At 41.4% G+C, this 22,516-nt stretch overlaps 1 protein-coding gene across 3 annotated transcripts in view; it reads right to left on the bottom strand.

Moving 5' to 3' along the window:
• GIT1 (GIT ArfGAP 1) overlaps positions 1-22,516 on the bottom strand; it is a 280,050-nt gene that overhangs the window by 51,077 nt on the left and 206,457 nt on the right. For 2 of the 3 annotated variants that reach the window (XM_082245242.1, XM_082245240.1), the window contains exons 9-11: positions 13,569-13,595; positions 8,630-8,678; positions 2,800-2,872 (exon numbers count right to left, since the gene is read on the bottom strand). In XM_082245242.1, the coding sequence (XP_082101368.1) occupies positions 2,800-2,872; positions 8,630-8,678; positions 13,569-13,595 (149 nt within the window). The remainder of the gene's footprint in view (positions 1-2,799; positions 2,873-8,629; positions 8,679-13,568; positions 13,596-22,516) is intronic. The other variant, XM_082245241.1, reaches the window with a different exon arrangement.

Below are 22,516 nucleotides of genomic sequence, written 5' to 3'. Positions count from 1 at the left end.
TACGATCAAATGAACGCACACGATAATACTGTTGATCTGAAAAAAAATTTGCATATTCAGAGGCAAGAATTTACGCGAACGCATATGCGTGAAAATACTCGCAAATGCGCGCTTTTCAATAAGACAAAAATTACAGCTGAAAAAGGAGATGCTCAAACAGGAGTATCGTGTGCAAGAGGCCTAAGAATAGGGTTTTTGACTTGGAATGAAATAGATTTATTAGGGTACATTAGGAAACAGGCTGAAGTATTCAGGTTACCCTGCTGCCTTTAGAAAATTTGACACTGGTATACCATAGCAAAGACAGTACAGTATAACCTCCTCCACCTCCAGCCTGCCTCAGTTCTGTAGCATACAATAATAGGAGTGGACCATAGAAAAAGGTTGGAGGGACCTTTGTTCCCAAGAGTACTCCAAGGAAGGGATTTAAGGTAAGTCCACAATCCTATTTTCATGATCGTCTAATAAGGCACACGGGATGAAATATTCAGTCACATTGGGATGGAAAAACAGCCCAAGTGATGGATGTGTGACACAGTAAACAAAAGGCTAACACGCGGACAAACTAACAGAAGGGGCTCAATAGTCTTACAACCGAAGATGCCATTAGCTGAGGCTCAAATGTCCACCTGGTAAAACCTAAACTTGTGAACCAAAGACCCGGTGGCGACAAAACTGATAAACAGACGCCTGATACTGAAAAGCCCAAGAAGCACTAACGGACCTTCTTGAGTGTGCTTTGACAGGTAAAAGTGGAACTTCACCCTTGAGAACATAGGTTTGAATGATGGGATGTCCACATGGCAATAGTGGAACATGAAGCAGTTTGTCCTCTATGGTGACCTTCAAGAATAACAAACACAGTGTCAGACTGTCGAAAGGGAGTTGTACAAAGTGTACCAGATCCAGGCAGAGGAGGGAAGTCTTGTGAAGTGGTTTCGTAGCAGGACAGAGAAATGGTAGACCAGCATCCTGGTTAAGGTTATAGGAAGAAACCATCACATGAAGAAAACAGACCTTGGACCTTAGAACAACTGTGTCTCTGTGTAACACAAAACAGGCTTCTTTACAGGTCAAGGCCGCCAACTCAAGGACTCCCCAACAGAATCGATGTGAAAAACAACCTTGTAAGTCTGATAGGGCTAAAGAGTCAACATAACCAGGCTAAGATCCTAAGGAGTCATTGGGGAACATACAAAATGTGAGCAACACCCTGTATGAAGGCTGCTGAAAAAAGAACAGCTAAGGTTAAAACTTTATGGATTGTACTCAAGGCCAAGAGTGTGATCTAAATCAGTCTGGAGGAAGGACAGAGAACTTCCTGCAATGGAATTTCCTTTTTTCATACAATGAGAAAGATATGTTCCAGGTGATAACCGAATTCAAAAAGCCCACATGATCTGGGCTTGAACAGCCAGGCTGTTTAAGCAAGCAACCAAGAAGCAGAGTTGAAAACTAGTCAATGGGACAGAAAATATGGATGATCTGAGAGGGTCTACAGAGAGTCTGCCAGAAGCCTGATAAGGTCTGAGTACCATGTCCACCTGGACCAGTTTGGTGCAATGAAAATCATAGGAATGCCCTCTATCTTGATCCTGTGGACTAGATGGGGAAGGAGTTTCAGAGGAAAGCATACGTTAGATTGAACTGATCCCACAGTCACCAAAGCATCCACTGAGGTGGCTAGAGAGTCCCTAATTCTGGAGACAAATCTGCTTAGTTAGTTGAACCTGGAAGCTTGGAGGTCCACTTTCTGCATCTCCTACCTGCGACAGAGGGCCTAAACCCCTCAGAGTGAAGAGACCTTTCCCCATGGCCAAGAGGTTTACGTCTGAGGAAGTCCATCTGAGAATTTTCATGTTCCAGCCCTGCAAACAAGTCTGGAAAGGGAAGTTCCACCAAAGCCAAAATCAGATCCACTACTTTTGGAGCCACGAGGCTTCTGGTTCCTCCCTGATAGTTAATGTAGAATACTGCCATGGAATTTTCCAACTGCATCCTGGATGGATGACCTTGCAGAGGACAGATCCAGCGTTAAAGCAATAACCAAATTGCTCTGTGACCTAGAATACTAAACCTTGTTATAAGTCAAAAGGTTAGAGCCAAGACATAGGTACTAGAATTTCCATGATTATCCCTTGGCCAGTCTCTTATTCCAGAAAGCATAGGCAGACTTTGGATGGTGCCTTAACAAAAATAGCACTTGCTGTCTTCGGAGAAAAAAAAAAATATAGGGGTTCTCATTGGAGCACTATGATCTTTACGAGATGCAAGTTTCACATGTACTTTATTTAAAGTCGGAACTTTGGATTCCATCTGATCGCTGGGTTCAGAAAAAAAATAAATAAATAAATAAACTCTTTAAATCCCTGTTTTCACACACTAAAAATATATAATTTAGTCAAAAAGGGTAGCCACAGCACACTGCGTGTAGGGTAAATTTTTGGGTGCTCACCCACAAAGAAATATCCATACAAATCCCAAACAGATAAAGAGGCACTCCTGGGTCCTGTGGTGGAGCTAAATTAATTAATCTCCGATGAAAGACTCATGAGTGCCTCTATACCTGTTTTGGATTTGTATAAATATAATATTTATATAGGAATGCACACTGGGGGAGCATACTGTTATTAAATATTTTCTTAGTTATCCTAAAATAAAACGGTTTGCATTAAGCATGTATTATGGCAACCTTCTGTCACCATTATCTTTGTTTGAAAAAACATATCTTGCTTTAAATTAAAATGCAGTTACACTTCATAAAATAATTTACTAAATACGTCAGCAGAGGTTTTTCACCTGCATCATTTTCTCTTCGATCGACTTCATCGTAAACGTCCATGGCCAGCTCTTCAAAGAGTCGGTTACTGAGCTGTGAATGAACACAATGCTTGGTTAGTCAGCTGGTAATGGTGGGGAGTATACACATGTCCATCAGAAGAAAGTACAGAGGATGGAGGAGTGCTAGATGTAGAGATAATGACAACAGGGGGAATCATCAGAGCATAGAAACACTGAAAGCTCTGCAATTACATCAGGTTGGAGCAGCAAGTGATTAATGAAAAGATAAAAATGCCACTTAGAAAATCATGACAAGTGAGACAGGATGACATGATGGAAGCTGGGTGAACAGCTCTATTAGATAAATTACAGACATCAGTCAGATTTTAGGTACATGAACAACACGCCTCACACTGGCTTTTTGGAATTTTGTGATGCCATTTTGGTGGGTTCATTTTGGAATATGCCTTAATGCTGCTCTGTGTGTGATAAATATGCTGTATATGGCTTTTTGACTGTACTTTGCTCTATAAAATCTATCAATTATTTACCTTACTGTGCAATGTACAGCTGTGGCCAAATGTTTTGAGAATTTCACAAATGTAAATTTTTACAAAGCCTGCTGCCTCTGTTTTTATGATGGCAATTTGCATATACTTCAGAATGTTATGAAGAGCGTTCACATGAATTGCAATGTCCCTCTTTGCGATGAAAATTAACCTAATCCCATAAAAAACATCTTCACTGCATTTGTGAAGAAGGCTTCAGGGCACCCAAGAAAGTCCAGCAAGCGCCAGGACAGTCTCCTACAGTTGATTCAGCTGCGGGATCGGGGCACCACCAGTGCAGATCTTGCTCAGGAATGGCAGCAGGCAGGTGTGACTGCAACTGTACGCACAGTGAGGTGAAGACTTTTGGAGGATGGCCTGGTGTCAAGAAAGGTGATTGCTACCGTCAGTCCTGTGTCATGCCAACAGTAAAGCATCCTGAGACCATTCATGTGAGGCTGCTTCTCAACCAAGGGAGTGGGTTCAGTCACAATTTCGCCTAAGAACACAGCCATGAATAAAGAATGGTAAAAAAAAAAATCCTCGAAGAGCAACTTCTCCCAACCATACAAGAACAGTTTGGTGAGGAATAATGCCTTTTCCAGCATGATGGAGCACCTTGCCATAAGGAAAAATTGATAATTAAGTGGCTTGGGGAACAAAATATCGAAATTTTGGGTCCATGGCCAGGAAACTCCCCAGACCTTAACATCATTGAGAACTTGTAGTCAATTCCTCAAGAGGCGGGTGATTAAAAAAAGAACCCCACAAATTCTGACAAACTTTAAGCATTGACGGGCTGCCATCAGTTCGGATGTGGCCCAGAAGTTAATTGACAGCATGCTAGGGCGAATTGCATAGGTCTTGGAAAAAAAAGGGTCAACGATGCAAATATTGACTCTTTGCATAAACCTTATGTAATTGTTAATAAAAGCCTTTGACGCTTATAAAATGCTTGTAATTATACTTCAGTATACTATAGTAACATCTGACAAAAAGATCTAAAATCACTGAAGCAGCAGACTTTGTGAAAATTATTTTTTGTGTCATTCTCAAAACTTTTGGCCACGGATGTATGATTGTATAAAGTACTGTATACCATTTATTTAATTAATTTTTTGTGACTGTATGTTTCGCTAAACTGTGCGTTTGGGAGTAGCGGTGGTTCCCCTGTGGTATATGGGTGCCTTAAATCTGCAATGTAAGGTTTTTCTCTTTACCAGCAAGTGACATTTGCAGTCCCAGCTGATTATTGCTTCTGCACATGGTGTGTCACCACATAGGGCGTGGCCTCAGTAACACGATGAGGTCACAAAAACTGGATTTTTTAGTTACCGTAAAATATTTTTCTCTGAAGTTCATTGACAGATGCAGCTTTATATCTTCTCGACCATTGGGCTATGCTGCACCCTACAGGGGTAGGACACTAGGCAGAAAAGCTTTCACCACGCGTATGGGGCAGTCCCTGCAGGCATAACCCCACACACTCTGCTACAGCCCTCAGTTTAGTTGTAAGCAGTGTTTAGAAGACAACAACCCCATTCCACCTATAATTAGAGGGGGGCGGTTCTGCGTCTGTCAATGAACTTCAGAGAAAAGTATTTTCTGGTAAGTAAAAAAAAAAAAAAAAATAGAATTTTTGTAAGAACTTACCATAAAATTATTTTCTCCAAGTCCTCTGACAGTCGCAGCCCATTCACTATGCCTTCACCATTGGGTAATGCACCCTCTCTGCTGGAGCAGGCTAGGTAGTGAAAAACTTGAAAAAAAAAAGAGTTAAACCATGACACACCTCTAGGGGGCCGTCACTCTCGACATTACCCTTCAGCTAATCAGTGCTGCTCTTCAGTTTCTTGCTGCCTAGCTGTAGGAGTAGGACTAGGCTTCCAAGCTGGGACTCCTGTCTCAGTTTTTTTCTTTTTTTGCTAAATTCTACGAGATCTGCCGTGATGGCATCCTCAGATGCTTCCTTTGGCCGCAGAGTTTTGTGCGCGGTGATTTGTTAAAGAGATGCGTTATTCACACGGTTCAAGGCCTTGAGATCCAGGATTGGACGCACTTTGCCTTCCTTCCTGGGCACAGTAAACAGGTTTGAATAAAACCCATGAAAACGTTCCTGAGAGGAAACCTGCACAATCACCCTTTGCAACAACAGATCTTGTACCACCTCTCAGAGATCCCCTAAACGGTCTGAAGATAGATGCAGATTGGACGGGAAGAACCTGTCTGACGGTCGAGACTGGAATTCGATCTTGTACCCTGATCAGATCAGTTTGTGAACCCATTTGTACTGAAACAAGGAAGTCCATGGTTCCGGAAAGAAGCGAAGACGTCCCCCCACCCCGGAATTGGTTGAGGGCGCCCCTTCATGCAGAGGAGGAGGATTTGTCTGCAGATTCAGATTTACCTGGCTTCGGTTTACCTGACCATGTCTTCTTGGAACTCTCAGAAGACCTGAATGGCTTTTCTTTTTCTTGCGACCCGGAGGTACGTAAAAGCCGCCTATGCGCAGTAAAAAAAAGGCCCCCGTCTAGTACATGGTGCCTTGCCCTTAGAGGATTGAGGGAGAAGAGTGCTCTTCCCATCCGTAAGGCCTTTGATCAACTCATCCAGGGAGGATCCACACAACCTCTCCCCCGTCAAGGGAAGTTCAGAAAAAGCCTTTTTGGAAGCCTGGTGCGCAGACCAGCTTTTTAACCACACCATGTGTCTAATAGCAGGGGAGCCGCATCCAGCAATGCATCATAAATATACAGCAGGGCTTGAGCCCTTTGATCCATGAGCTCAATCAGCCCCGGGGAGAGCTGTTCCGTTTACAAGACACCTTTAACTTCACCCATTCAGTGATGGTCTGTGACACCAGGGTGGTCACAAAAATTGGCGGGACAGAGACTCAATCTGTCCATCAAGTAGACCTATTCAGTCTGGAAACTGGATGATCCAGCTTTGGTGGCACGGTTGACCGCGTGGAAACCTTATCCACGAATGGATAATGGCATTTAAAACACTTGGGCACCACTAACATGTGCTTGATGCACCTACACTGTTCATTGACAATATTGTCAAAAAGCTCTGGATAGGGGAACACTTTGCCCGATTTCTGGCATTTGCGGGTGCCAAAAGAGACCTGCATTGCTGACACTGTAGACTCATCCGCCATTTTAAAGTTTCTCGCACTGAAACTATAAGTGTTTCCACCAATGCGCTTTCCCATGCTGGGCTGACAAGGACATGTCCTCTTTGCCATCAGAATGCGATGAGACAGAGCCACCAGGGTGGGATGCGTCTGCGGTGGCCATATTTGCCTCAGAATCTGAGGATACAGCAGAGGGAGGCGAAGGCAAAGGGCGCTTATGGCTAGCATTACTTTTTAACACTAAATCCACTTTTGACACCAGGCTTTCCAAAACTGCAGTAAAAGCTGACAGGGGCTGCAACCCAGAAGGTTTCGCAGCCGCACTAAAGGTGTCTGTAGATGAAATTTTGTCCTGGGACTCCATTTACACTGAATTCCAAAGATGAAGTGTCACTTTAAAAAAGTTGCAAAAAACGCGATCACACCATGCACTGGCGGTACAGCAAGTTCCAGCCTAACACAGTCTGTTAGCAGTGTGTGTGAGAGGAAACCAACAAGAGACCCCCAAAAGACGTTACCAAACCTGGAGGCTTGCAGGAATAATCTGTACAGCAGAAAGAACGATCTGACACAGGAATTGAAAAGCACCTGGGTCATGCCTGGGGTGTCTAGTGTCTGCCTATGCTGTCCAGCACCGTGGACTACAAGAAAATGGCCGCCCCATGCATTCCTATGGGGAAGATTTAGAAAATGGCTGCCCATGCATTACAATGAAGAATTCTGACATTAATGCAGGGCAAGACTACAGCAAAATGGCAACCCCCAAGGCGTGCCATGCAGTCTCCAGGACTCAAGGAGAGGTCAGCAGACAAAGGCATCGGATGGTCCCCAGGAGGGGATCCAACCAGAAAAACGCTCCACCCCCCCCCCCCGCAGAACCGTTGCAGCGACCGCAATACATCCACCCCCCAGAGGTAGGAAACTGGGAGGGTGGGGGGGCCTGGTATACCCGAGGAAACCGGGGGGGGGGTCCGACTATTCCATGGAGGGGACCCACGTCTACCCCGAGACCGCCAGAGAATTGGGGGGACACTTACTCACCATACCAAGATATCAGGTCAGGGCCACTCCGAACAGACTACCTCCCACCCGGGATGGGGGTGCTGCTGCCCAAGGAATACGCTGCGACTCAGGGAGTTCCAGATCTTTCACGTCCCAGTGAGACGGTCCACTTGCGGACGTGTCCCCGTCCAACGGGGCTCTGTCATGGCGAGGCCTAGTGCTGGACTATAACCTGCTCACGCTCGCTGGCCAGGCTGGGAGACCTTAAGGATCTAGAATATCCAGACGGAAACCCAGCCGGCTGTTGCATGTAGTTCTCCAGGAACTCTACTAAAAGAATAAATTACAAAAAAAGGTTCCCAAAAAAATAACAGCTAAGACTGAAGTCCCAGCAGGGAACTAGGTCCTACTCCTAAGCTAGGCAGAAACAAACTGAGGGCTGTAGAAGAGCATGTGGGGTTATGCCTGTAGGGACTGCCCCATACGTGTGGTGAATGCTTTTTCCTGCCTAGTGTCCTACTCCTGTAGGGTACAGCATAACCCAATGGTCAAGAAGATATGAAGCCGCGTCTGTCAATGAACGATAGAGAAAAGATTAGCCCACCGATGCCATTGATGAGTTTATAATTTTATAAGCATGATCAATTTAATCTTGGAATATATGTTTTTCACAACATAATCATGCTATGGTATATATTCATGTTGTTTTATGCACTGTTTTCAGATGGATGAAACTGATCGAAATTGTGCATCGTATCCTGAAGACGATACACGTACGTCTTCATAATGCCCCATACACACGTGCAGATTATCTGAAGACTTTTGTCTGCAGACTTACCTTTTCTATGTAGTGCAAGGGCCTGCCGGATTGCATACAAATTGAAAGTGTTTAGGTTTGACCTCATATTATATGGTTTTGGTAAGTCTGCAGACAAAAGTCTTCAGATAATCTGCACGTGTGTACGGGGCATAAGAGTTTTTCTGTAGTTCCTCTGTATATATATATATAGTTATATTTTGGTAAAATCTAAATACTGGAAACTATAAAGGACAAGTTTGCAAAATATGGTTTTGACCAGGAGATTTGGCTAAGACCTATGATTTATACAGAATTTTGTTACATTTGTAAAAAAAAAGTATGTTATTGGCTAAGAGAACTTACCGCTTGCAGCTTCTTTTTGGCAGCTTTTGCGAGTTCTGACAAATCCAAACTACAAACAAAAGTACACAATAAACATATATGTGATAGGGAAAACCCATCAGCATGTACCGAACACTGGGTCAAAGAAAGCCAGATGCATTATAGCAGCCAATACAGAACACGGTATTACAGATAAAGGTGCTATAACATATGATATATATGATCATGATCTTACCACTGAAAAAATAAACATGTATGCATATACCGCATGTGCTGTAATCAACTTTTTAATAGGATTCTTGCAGTTCATTATAGTGGTATCATTCAGCATTCCAAAGACTGAAGGACATATGTTCTCTGTATCCTCTCAGCAAATCACTACAAAGTGAGGGAATCTTCTCAGACATTTGTCATCAGAACAAGTGTCACCTGTAATAGACTTCTCTTTTATAATTGTTCTAAAAACAATCGAGAATTTTAGATTTTTCTTAAAGCTCTGGTGTTTAAGGTGAATAGTCCTTGTAGGGAACCTGAAAGGGATTCTAAACCATCACTACTCTGTCCAAAAGGAAACAATGGCTTTAGGTAAACTATAAAGGGTTTGTGTTGGCTATAGCAACTGAATAGATGGCTTTTGCTCCTGCAATGTGCACTAAGGGTAGCATGAGGGCCCATTCACAGCATATGCACTGGGTAAGGCTGCCCAGCACAGCTGAATGCATAGACAATGCATCTACCTTGAGTTCTATGGGTTCAATTCACATCACTGCAGGAAGGAGTTGCTGCATCTCTATGTACTACACTGCATTACAATAGTGATAATAATAAGTGCTTATAAATAAATAATATGTAATTTTGTGGCATTTCAGTAATATTGAGGAAAGACATTGACACTGCTTCCGTCACAGCGCCCTAATGTCCTGAATGGATCATGTTCTAGTGTAGTGACATTACAGCAAGAATGAGGAACTATCTCACCATCACCCTCAGTGAAAGAATCATCCAGACATGGCCACTTTAGAAAATTAAAGGAGCATGCTGGCTGGTTTATAGAGGCAACAAAGTCACTTTAATAAACAAAGTCTAAAGTTTCTGAAATTCCTACAGCAGAACAAAAAACAGAGAAACTAAAAAATAATCAATTTTATCATTTATAAAAAAATAAAAACATTAAATAACTATAAAAGTTATGTTTGGAAGCAGTCATTAAACACATTTTTTTGCACCTTCAATGAACTCAAAGCATTTTTTGTAAAATTAAATATTAGGTTAAAATTTGAATTCCCTATCAGATATCCACACTGACAATTCCAGATACCTTACTTTGACATTTCCACCTTATGACATGGCTGTGACATTTTCAGTGTTGCTTGCCTTTCAATGGAATTCACTTATGTCTTTAAATGTGTGTCCTAATGTGTCTCACATGTGTAGGGTTCCAATAATGATATTGCAGCTTATATAAACAGTTAGACATCGGCACAAGTCACTTTCATAAAATATGTTCTGACCACATCACAGTCATAATGTATTAATCCCACTCTATACCTCTCCCTAGGCAGCATTTTCTACATGGAGCTGATGCAATGTGGGAGAGGGCAAAAAAATGTAAGTAAAAGCTAAAAGGCAAAACTTTTTTTTTTCTCTTCCCCATTTTGGATTGAGTAAGGAATGGTGATAAACTCTGTAAGGTTTATTTTTGCCATGTGTCCTATTGGGGAGATTCTCCTTCACTTCTTGTTCCATACCTAAAATAGGAAGTGAGAGAAAACCCCTCTAGAGTGAGTAAATCCCTGGCTGTCACCAAGGTCATTAGAACTAGCATCCTCACTATTCCTATATCCTCACTATTCCTATTCTGGGGACAACCCCAAATTTGGGATTTTCTTTGATAATTGTAAACAGACTAATAGAGAGGGTGAATCTCCCTAACAGAGCAAAAAAAATCTAACCAAAACTAATAAAAAAAAAGGGATTTGCCTTTAGTTATACTTTAAATTTTTTTAGTTAAAATAAATTTGGAGGCATGTACTGTAGGAATATATTTAGCATTATGTCCCCCTCCAGGTTTTTGAGTTATTTTTTAACTGCTCAAAAAATAAGATGCAATATTACATTTTAGGTTAGTTTAGGATGATACAATGACAGGTTTTGTAATGGTGGAAACAATTTTTGTAACAAATTGCATTTACAAAACCTTATAAGGTGCATACCTGTGAACTTTTTTTTTTTTGGCTCTCTTAATAGGTGAATCTTGAAAAAGCATTGAAATGCTTCTGGGGAAAGCCAGGGCTTTTGATTTCAATCCAGCAGAGCAGCAAGACTACACTAGTTAAAATCACCTTGCTTGCAACTATTTGTTGTCCCGAGAGTACCAATTCTCTAACATGCCAATGCAAATGTCATATATTCTTATCTTCACCCAAAGTAGGATCCCTGCTGTTACGAAAGTGAATAGCAGGGCTTTACTTGTACCAGCTGGAGTTTTTTTTGGCCAATGAGCTATAATTTCCCAAACATAGCACGTCTGGTATTGCTGCAGTGTACATACACGTATCAAACACTCGTGTGTATATATATATATATATATATATACATACATATACACACAGTGGGGATCGAAAGTTTGGGCGCCCCAGGTAAAAGTTTGTATTAATGTGCATAAAGAAGCCAAGGAAAGATGGAAAAATTTCCAAAAGGCATCAAATTACAGATTAGACATTCTTATAATATGTCAACAAAAGTTAGATTTTATTTCCAAAGTGTCAATGATGGAAATAAAATCTAACTTTTGTTGACATATTATAAGAATGTCTAATCTGTCATTTGATGCCTTTTGGAGATTTTTCCATCTTTCCTTGCCTTCCTTATGCACATTAATACAATTTTTTACCTGGGGTGCCCAAACTTTCGATCCCCACTGTATATATATATATATCTATCTATATATATATATATATATATATAGATATATATCTATATATATATATATAGATATATATACATCTATTATGGAAAAGATCTTTCAGCATTGCAATCGCTTATCTACATCTGACTGCCCTCTTTAGTCTACGAACACTAAAGCTGGATACACACTATATAACTTTTGTTGTTAGATTTCCTTTACAATTACCTTCAACTATGTAGTGCAGGGGCCTGCCTGATTGCATACAAGCTGAAAGGGTTTAGGTTTGACCTCATATTATATATCGTTTTGGTAAATCTAAAGGACAAAATCTAAAGGAGATTGTATAGTGTGCATCCAGCTTTAAACACAGACAAAAAATGTCAATTGGAGGATTACAAATATACCCCCCCCCCCCTCAATAAATATGTGCAGACTTGCATATTGGCATCATTCAAGCATGCTTGTCTATGTGTTGAACAGACAACACCCAGTACCTGCTTTCAACATAGTAAGATAAAGAAATTCCAACAAGGCCAATCACCTGTTCCCTAAGAATGATCAGCGGTGGCGTCTTTTCTGATCACATGTAGCCACAGTTGTAACAATTGCTGCCTGATCTAGCTGACGCTGACTACAAGTTCCTTAGAAGATTCAGTGTAGAATGTTTAAAAAGGACACAGCTTCACTTTTAAGACATAACTGGCCTTTGTGGTCAATTGATCAGGCCTGACCAATGTCTTACATTTGATAAGAAGGCCACGAAATGCATTCATAGGCATCTAGTGAGGCGTGAGAAGCAGGAGCCGGCAGACCTGCACTATCAACCACAGAAGGAAGGCAGCTGAAATTTGAAAGCCCTGGTTTGGGCTAATCAGGCCAATGTAAGGGCTCTTTCACATGGGTGGCGGGCTCTACTAGTAGGCTTCTTTTTTGCAATCTAAATGGGGTATTTACATAGAACTATCGTGCCACAACCACCATAGCTGCATTTGGGGTGCTGTCCCACTGACCTCCAATAGCTGAATGTGACAGGCGGTGCCACCTTTGAAACTCAACATGCTGAGTTAGAATTGCAGCACTGCAAAGTGAAGCATCATAGCCATGTTAGCCATGCCTACTTGTAGGTGGATGGGCAGTAAAGTGCAGATGAACTGCCTGTTTTTATCGCCCCCTGGTTGTATGTGTGAACTTAGCCTAAGAGTTCTTAGACCTTTAATTTAGGCCCCCCTATGTACTTACCATACATTAAAAGGCGAAAGATTAGAATGTTTCTTAAAAGGTAACTCCAGCAAGCAACACATAGTAAGGTTCTGTATACCCGACAACATTTTCTGTAACAAAATCCATACGATTTTGGGATTCACCAGTTCTAGCTCTCTTATAAGGCTGCCCTGATTGTCTCCTATGGCCTTGTTCACTTGGGCATACACTTGGGACGCGTTTGCCCGCACAGGATGCATAGGTGTTTTGTGCATCTGCGTGCAGGCAGTTCCATTTATATCAAGTGGGAGGCAGCAGCTGCATGGACAGAGCCGCTGCTCCCAATTTGATATCTGTGTGGGTGTGTGTCCCTGAACTCACACGGTCTATATTCGTGGACACACAATCACATCAACACAGATGTCAAATTGGGAGCAGCGGCTATGTCCCAATTAACATAAATCGGACTGCCTTCACATGGAATGCACGGAACACCTATTCATCCCGTGCTGGGAAACATGGCCCGGAAACAGGTGTACGCTTAAGTACACCCATGTGAATGAGGCCCTTTTCTTACTTGGCTACTAATGCAGATAACAGAACTGCGATGTCCACCCTAAGCTCCATTCCTCCTGTTCTCAGTATATAAAGTAGGCCCTCTCCACTGCAAACATTATTTCAAATGTGAACGGCCTGGGCTCTCTTTCCCCTGTAATCAGTATAAGGTATTCATTTAGCTGTATACAAAGTAGGCCCTCCCCACTGCAAACATTATTTCAAATTTGAACTGTCTATACCCTAAATGAAAGAATAAGAATACTAGAGGTCATTGTCTGGAAAAAGTAACAGTACCTCTGAGGCACACCCCTGGGGCGAGTTCTGCATCCAATGCAGCACAAGGAAGAACAGGAGAAAAGACATGAGGTTAGACAACAAGTCATTGATAGAAATAAAGAGAGAAAGAGAAAATCATCCCAGTTATACAGATCATACAAACTGTATAAACAATTTCAAATGTTATATAGTATACATGCCATATATTTACAGGGTGGAAAACAGTAAGGTGTGAAAAACAGTAAAATGTGTTTTACAAATGTGCACACATTCAATACAACAGACTAGAGGCTATCTAATGCAGTCTGTATCATCATCTGAGTCGCACAGCAGTAATCATGCACAGAGCCTGTTACAAATAAAGCAAATGAACCAGTAACTGTTCCAACTGCAATGCAGAGACGCCTGACAACCAGCTGCTTTGACATGTTTTCTATCCCATCTCCAAAGTGTAACTAAATCCTCAATGTGATAGAAAAGGGATGAAAAAAATTGGATAATTGGGAAAGGGAAACAGGTGTAAATTTGGTAGTTCTTCAAGTAGTAGTAGTACAGTATTGTACCATGTTAGCCACCAATTAATGCAGCAAGTTTGGAGTTTAAGTGATACCCTTTATTGGCTAATTTGAGTTATTAAAGATGCAAGCTTTAGGGTTCAAAGATCTAAGGCACACTAAAAGCTTGCATCTTTATTCAAGTTAGCTAATGAATTTATCACTAAATCCCGGTTCACACTTATGCAATGCAGGAACCCTGCGAATCTACTGCGGGTTCCCGCATCGCATTCCCAGCGCAGGCAGTTCACACTGCCATATGTGAATCGCTGGGGGTGTCAATTCGAAGTTAACGACACCCCCAAATCAGTTCACATATCGCAGTGCGAACTGACATTCGGACATTAATCGGATCACATAAGTGTGAACCACCATGTGATCCGATTCTGGTGCGGACCCAAAAAAGGGTCCTGTGTGTGTTTGCGCCGAATCAGATACAAATTCAGCCATACTATTTGTATGGCTGAATTCGCATCGCACAGACATCGCATGTGATTTTCAGAGCAGTGCGCTCTGAATCACAAGCAATGTCTGCCATCGCACTAATGTGAACCGGGGCTTACATTCCAAACTTGCCGCAGGTTTTTTTTTTTTTTTTTTTTTTAGAGAGAGATTTACCCCTACTTCCTGTCCTAACAATAGTTTACCAGACAGAAGGTGAGAAGCTCTCTCCAACAGAAGCACAAACCAATTCTTGTCTTCTAGACATTTGTCAGTAGGAGTCTGAGTCTGTGAATCCGCCTGCTCAGGGGGGATCTCTCTATTGATCCCTGCTGAGCAGGCGGATAACAAGTCTGTGTCCGCTCCGCTGTGCGAAGCCGACACAGACCCGCTTTCCTCTATGAGGCAATCGGATGGAAATGGACCGCCTGTCCATTTCGATCCGAACCGCTGGACGTAAGGCGAATAGGACCACCATCCATCTGTTTTTGGCGGACAGATGTGATGGCGGCGGGTGTCAGCGGACATGTGTCTGTTGACATCTGCTGCTCCACAGAGGAGACTGGAGGGTCTGATCAGATTTGCCTTAAAAAATGACAGCGGACCTTTTCAGACAGCCTGTATGAAAGGGGCCTAAAACCTTTGAACAAAGCCCCAGATGGCAATAAAAGCCAGACGGGAGATGTAATCTTTTCCCGTGCTATTTAAACAGATACATTGACCCTAAAACATTTTTGTAAATTAAATTTTATGGGACCGTAGGAAGCTGCTAGTTGTAAAAACAGTTGTTACTATAACAAACCGTTACTGCTCAAGATGATCCAAAAATTATTAAAATAATCATTCTACTTTTGTTAGTACTTTGCCCTGGACACACAGCCACAGCTCTGTGGACACAAAGGGAATGCAAGCACCTTTCCATAGAAAACCTAAATCCCATCTATTGCTCTCACTTCACTGCTGTTTACACTTGCTCTGAGTTCAAAGCATGTTATCTCAATGGCAATGGTCATGTCTCAAAAATAAAGATAAAGTTTTCTAAAAAAAAAAAAAAAAAAAAAAAAAAAAAAAAAGTTATTATTAAGAAAACCTTAACATGAACTTCTCTTATTTGCTCCCTTTTGGTCTGCAAAATAACCTATTGATAGTTTTGTTATATATGTTAGTTTTGATATATATGTTAAACAAAAAAAAAAGAAAAGCCAAAAACATTTTTTGCCAGAAATCTTGTGAGCAGATAACTATTCTCTCTCTACCTGTGCACAATAAGGCTGGCCATAGATTGTGTTCTGCCAGAAAGTTTAACGGAAAAAAAAAGAAAAAAAGATTTCCTACATCCACACAATGTTGACTGATTTGACTGATAGGGGAATCAGAATCACTGATCCACTGTATTCTGACAGCGATGACTCTGCATTGTCAGAATACAATGATCATTGGCTGCAGTCATTAAATCAAGAAAAGATTTCCAACAAGTCCATTAAACAGAAATCGCTCGTTTGATTGACTTGTCAGGCCCTGCACGCTTACCTGGACAAATTTTGATCAATTGCCAGCTTAAGGGGTTACAGAGATTAATCCCTTGGAGCCTAAGCCTTTTTCTGACCCCCCCCCCCCCCCAAAACATTATACATCTTTTTTTTTTAGCAGAGACCCTAGAGAATAAAATGGCGATTGTTGCAATATTTTATGTCACACAGTATTTGCACAGCAGTCTTTCAAATGTAATTTTTTGGAAAGAAATACACTTTCATAAATTAAAAAAAAAAAAAAACCCCAGTAAAGTTAGCCCAATTTTTTTGTATATTGTGAAAGATGATGCAACACTGAGTAAATAGATACCTAACATGTCATGCTTTAAAATTGAGTACTTCGGTACCTAAAAATCTCAATAGGCAACGCTTTAAACATTTTTAAACATTTCCGGTTTAGAGTTACAGAGGAGGTCTTGTCCTAGGAATTATTGCTCTCACTCGAACGATCGTAGGGATACCTCGCGTGTGGTTTGAACACCGTTTACATATGTGCACTCGACTTGCGTATACGTTTGCTTTTGCGCATGAGCAGAGTGAGTGGGGACAGAGCGCATTTATTGCGGTCACAAGGAGTATAAATATCCCTTTGTGACAGTAATAGGAAGTAACAGGTGCTTTTTATGGAGGGATCTGGGGTCTAAAAGTCCCCAAACCCCTACACTGCACTTAAAAGCATTCAAAACCCTGTCATTTTTTTTTTTAAATCTGGCGCCTTTAAAGCCCCGTACACACGATCAGATTATCGAACGATCTGTCGTCCGTTTTTTGTGGCATGCTAGTCTGATGTGGAAAGTGAAGAGGTTTTTTTCATACGAAAATTCCCGTACGACAGAATTCTACTTCAGAAGTGATGTCATGTGTTGGATTGCTTTGTATGTGTTCTTTCGTCTCTGAGCATGCCTAGTCTTGCTCTTAAGATTTTTTCCCGTCAAAATCTCTACTAATGAGACTAAAATTGGACGTTGTATTACGGACGACAACAATTTTATAGCCTGCACAGCAGGATTTTGTCAGCCGAAAAGTCAGAGTTGGCTGTCGAAAGCACCATACTAACAATCTGAAAATCTGCAGATCGGTCGTCGGACAAATTTTCCCTTCAGATTTTCTTATCCTGTGTACGGGCCTTAAGGCTCCAGTGCCCGGAAGTGATGTCATGACATCGCTTCGGGGTTTTTACTTCGGATATGTGATCAGAGCCGAATTCGGCTTTGTTCTGGTCTTCAGCCAGCCGGTGGACGTGCCGACTGGTCGCTCGGGTCTCCCAGTGGTTCGGGAGACCTGAGCAAGCCACGGAAGGTGGCGGGGGGGGGGGGGGGGGGGAACACATATTTGCGTTGCATCGGCGCTATGGAGATAATAAGGAAGGGGGAAGAGAGGTCTGTGTTTCTTGTAATGCATCAGAAATTAAATAGGAATTGCTTTAGATTTCAGAGTCAAAAATACACTGTGTTGTCAGGTCAAAGAGAAAGGTACGAGCACATTAAGTTTATGGCACATCAATAGGTATTTTTCTGCACATGCAACATGTTTAAAGTGATATAACGTGGAGAACTGTGCATGTTTTGCAGGTATGTACAAAATATTTTTTTTTATTTTCCCTTGACACTTGCTTCAACAGACTAAAGAACCCTACTATTTATTTCATGTGTGATTCTATGAAAAGAACACTGATTTAATAGAGTTTTTCATTTAAAAAGCAGCACTAGGAAACAGTGGCACAATGCAACATATGTGTTACGGCTCTACATAATGCGGAAAGTCATCTAAATGAAAAAATATATAATTCAATAATCCAGATCCAAAAAGAAAGAAGGTATTTACGAATATAAACTACCACTCTTTAAACAACTCCTTCAATACCATTCTGTTCAAATAGTATGACCAATGTAGAAGAAAAACACAGAATAGTTTTAATAGACTTCAATTACTAGAGTCTACCACAAGGGGGAGATCTTGCAACAGTTACAACAGCATAACACAGGCTGTCATGCTAAAGCAATGAAGCTGTCACTTTTGCAAAGCACACACAGAAAAAGAAACAGTAATAAAACTGAATGCTTGGACAAGGTGAGGTAGTTTAATTGCATGCTGCAAGTTCCAATCCTGGAAATAATAACAATGAACAGCATGGTGATTTACTCTCATTCCACAGGCACAGAAATATCACCAATGGTAAAAGATTCTATTTCGTTCTAAAAATCAGCTGGTTTCATGGTAGAAACGTTTTTGCTGTTATGGGTGACATTAACTTAATTTTAATTTTATTAAAAAGAGTATCTAAAAAAAAAAACAAGCAAATATAATATACTGCAGTTTACCAGTCTTTAGATTTGGTGGTTGCAGAGGTTTTCTATTTCAGGCTTTCTATTCCCTTTTATTTTCACCTGGTGATCCTGCCAGTAACACACTTTCTGTCCTAATGCTCACTCACCATACTGTTATCTATGGAGGAGCAACACTGTCACCAGATAACAAGACACTACCTCCTCTCCTCATCTCCATAACAAGGTGAGAAAGTATTTTATAGTCCCCAGAGGTAGCAGTATAAAATGTAAGGCCCCTTGCACACTGATCAATTTTTCAGGCGGACCAGAACAGACCATCTATTGTTCTCTATGGAGCGGGGGATTTCCGCTGACAACCGCCGACATCAGATACGATCCTGCCCGCTAAAAATCCTGGAATCCGATCAGTCGGATGGATGGGGAACGGATGACAAGCAACAGCTCAGAGGATAGCGGGCTGTGTCTGCGTCCACTTTGCATCAGCTGAGTGGACACGGACCTGTCACCCGCCTGCTCAGCTGGGATTAGCGGAGAAATTTCCTGCTGAGCAGGTGGACCTGCTGGTGGACTTCACCAGTATGAAAGGGACCTAACTGATAAGAGTACAGCACAGAAAGTTATCAGCTCACAAGCTTTTGGCAACAAGTATTTTTAAACCAAAAGATACAGTAAATAAATAAAAAAAACTTTCTATAGAATGATTTTATCTAAGCTTTACACATTATGGTATATACAATATCTAGACTACGATATTTTTACCAGACCATAAGGGTGCAAGAAAGAGATGTTTATTGTTCGGGTTTACATACACTTTATAAAATTTTAAAAAATGTTCTCCAAAATTCTACTGGCGTATGGCCAGCTTACATTTATTTAGTATATGTGTGTGTACATGCATGTATACATGTGAGATAGGGGCTTTAGACTGTAAGCTTCCTGAGGGCACAGACTGATATATATGTATGGTATGTACAGTGCTGCATAAATTGTAATTGCTAAATAAATGTCTACAATAATAATTTCCCTTCAGTAGCACTGCGTCATTGAAGAGCTCACAATAAACTGGTTAGCTTATGCCTGTACTGCCTCTACTGCTCTATAGTAGGGGTACCAATGATGCCAAAGCCTACAACAGAGCACTCAAACTAAATGCCCTTCCACAGCTATGCAATGTGTACCCAATTTCAAGATAAGAGGAGAGCATCCTGGGGGAACTGCTCTCAGTAGCGGATAGAGATGGGCCCGGACGTGTTCGAGTTTCTACGCGCCTGATCCCGCCAGGAAGCTGACACTGTACTCCGCTAATCACAGGCAGTGAGACATTTCCCGATCTGTGCAGATGGGGATCAGGAAATGTTTCGGTGCCTGTGATTAGCGAAGTTCAGTGTCAGCTTCCTCGCGGGATAGGGCACGTGTTAACTCGAACACGCCAGAGCCCATCTCTAGTAGCTGACCAACCAATTTACCAGAACTGTGTGAGATTGGTGTCATGTAGAGGCAAGTCTAAATCTATGCAAATACCAGATTTCAGATGTTTGCAGATGATATTTGCATATAATCTTACAAAGGTTGCCACAATGCTTTGAAGTGGTTAATTATAAAGCTGCAGGAATGACCCACCAGTTATAGTGCAGTCTACGCTGCTTATGTTAACAATGCTTGGGCAGGTAAGGCAAGGTTTTTCCCTGTTTGGCACACTGTGGAGTAGGCATCCACCATCTATGAGGTATTTAAATATCTCCAAAATGTTTGTGCAGAGATGTCTAGAGCCTATAATAATTTAAAGCTGAATTAAAAAATCCAACCTAATTTTCTGTAACAGCTTCCACATTCCAAACATTTTTAATTTATATCTGGTTTTCTCTGCAATCCTAGTTTTTGTTGTTCATGACATCATTGCCAAGATTCTTAGTGTCGCTTGACATCTGGAGGAGAATCCAAAATGCTCTACTGATTGTACCCAGCCCAGGTAGCGTGATGTAAACACACGGACATAGGAGGAGGAGGAAACATGACTGATAGCTGCTTCCTAAGGGAAAAACAGCGAATGCTCATCATGCGAAACAAAAAGCCCTGCACAGGCTGGACAAGGGACATGTGTAAAGCACAAGATTGCTACCAAAGTTGCTCATTATAACAATGAGGACAACTTACTAGGCAAAAGTAGGCCACTGTTTTTCATTGTATATTGTGTCTTCCCTGCCCGGAGTTCAGCTTTAAACAGATCTAGTCCCCAATCAGCATTTGTAATATGAATCCCCAAGTCTTGCTAAAAAGTGTAGACTTCTCTTTTAGAATTGCTGTTTGCAAGCAGTTCCTCACTCTGTTTGGAGAAGTGTCCTCCAGAGTAATACAGCAAACTTAATTGACATTGTGTTGTATGGATCTCTCTAATGTGAATAGGAAGACCTCTTAAAAGAGGGGCTTAAAAATACATATCCATTCTGAGTAGAATCTTGCTTAAAGAATATTGTGCTGTTTTTTTAGAAAAAAAGAAACTTTATCTTTTTTTTGTTTTCTTTTGTGTAACTGTTACTTATCACTGCAGTAGTGCTGATCTTTGTATAGCTTGGCTAAATTTACCCAGCTAGAAACCCCCACATGGTGTTCACTGACAGTCCAACAGTGGAGAAAAAACAGGATGCAGATATGACTGTCACTTCCTGGTCACAGCATTGATCAAGAAGAATGATCACCCTCTGCTGCAAAGTAGAGAAAAATCAACACCAACACAGCACAAACCAGAAATATTTCAGGCAGGAATACATAGGATGGGATATGGCCAGAATATCTTCTGAGCAAGTACAGATCTAGACTTAGAGAGGAGCTCTAGTCTCCCCAACAAAAAAATTAAAAGTCAGCAGCTAGAAATACTGAAGCTGCTGACATTTAATATAAGATCACTTACCTGTCCAGGGATCCATTGATGTCTGCCCCGAGCCAATTCTTCAATCGGCTTCAGGTGCAGGCACTGGCATCTTAGGTAAGGCTTCCTACTGCGCTTGCCACGCTTTTTAAATAGTCCAGCACACCTGTATGTGTTCCAGAAGGCTGCAGGGGAAAGGAGGAGGGGGCCGAACATCCTCACAGATCGCCACAGCGATCTGACCCGAAAGTGGGAGTGGGTACCTGTCAAAACCAGACACCCGCTCACCCCCCCAAATAAAAAGTGCCAAATGTGGCAGTGGAGGGGGGGAGGATGCAAACAAGCGGAACTTCCCCTTTTGGGCGAAGTTCCGCTTTAACTCTAAAAAACTGTGGCTGAAGCAAAGAACAATTGAGGAAAAAAGCAATTACATCTGGCATTAGTAATATTAAATCAGCTGATTAACTTCACCTCAATGTAAAGCGTAAACCCAAAACCAAAAATTTTATATATTGCAGCTTACCAGTCCTTAGGGAAGTTAGCTGAATTTTTTTCTTTTAAGGCATTTTTCCTACATTTTCATCTGGCAATCCTACAAATAAAATACTTCCACAGTCCCTTTGTGTCTACACTCATTGCTCTACTGTATCTATATAAAAGGGAACCATGGTTATTGCACAGGCTGGACTTCAAAACATATCTGCCTTTGTATATTCCTAGTACATGGTGGATTGATGGATCTAGTAGATTACACAAGGAAGACAAAGATGTTCACGGTTCCTGTTGACATACATGAAGTGACAAGGACACTGCATTTCTGGCATTCCTGTAATTGCTGAAAATGTTCTTAGCTTAAAAAATGAAAACTAAGGCAGCCGCCACATCTAAGACCTAGTACATTGAAATATATTACCTGTTTTTAGGTTTAGATATGTTTAAAAAAAAACAACTGAGATTTTGAACTTGCCACTAGGTCAGGGGTAGGCAACTTGCAGTTGTGAATATTCAAAGTCCCAGACCTTGCAAGAATATGACAGCCACAGCCATTACTCCCAGAGTCAGAAGCATGATGGAATTTGTACTTTTACCATAGTGGAGTGCCAAGGTAGTCTGCCTCTGCTCTAAAGGGTCAGTCATTTTAAGACCTATACTTCAATATAGGTGTTAGCGGTTTCGGGCAATCATGTTATGCAAACATTAACTGACATTACAAGGTTGATACAAGCCTGTTGACAAAATACTGGGAAATAAGACAAAGCAATGGTGTGACTGTAAATACACAATG

This window comes from Pelophylax lessonae (genome assembly GCF_965119305.1).
Source record: "Pelophylax lessonae genome assembly, chromosome: 2".
NCBI lineage: Eukaryota > Metazoa > Chordata > Amphibia > Anura > Ranidae > Pelophylax > Pelophylax lessonae.
The sequence above is the reverse complement of the archived record's forward strand: the minus strand, read 5'-3'. Positions and strand labels throughout refer to the sequence as shown.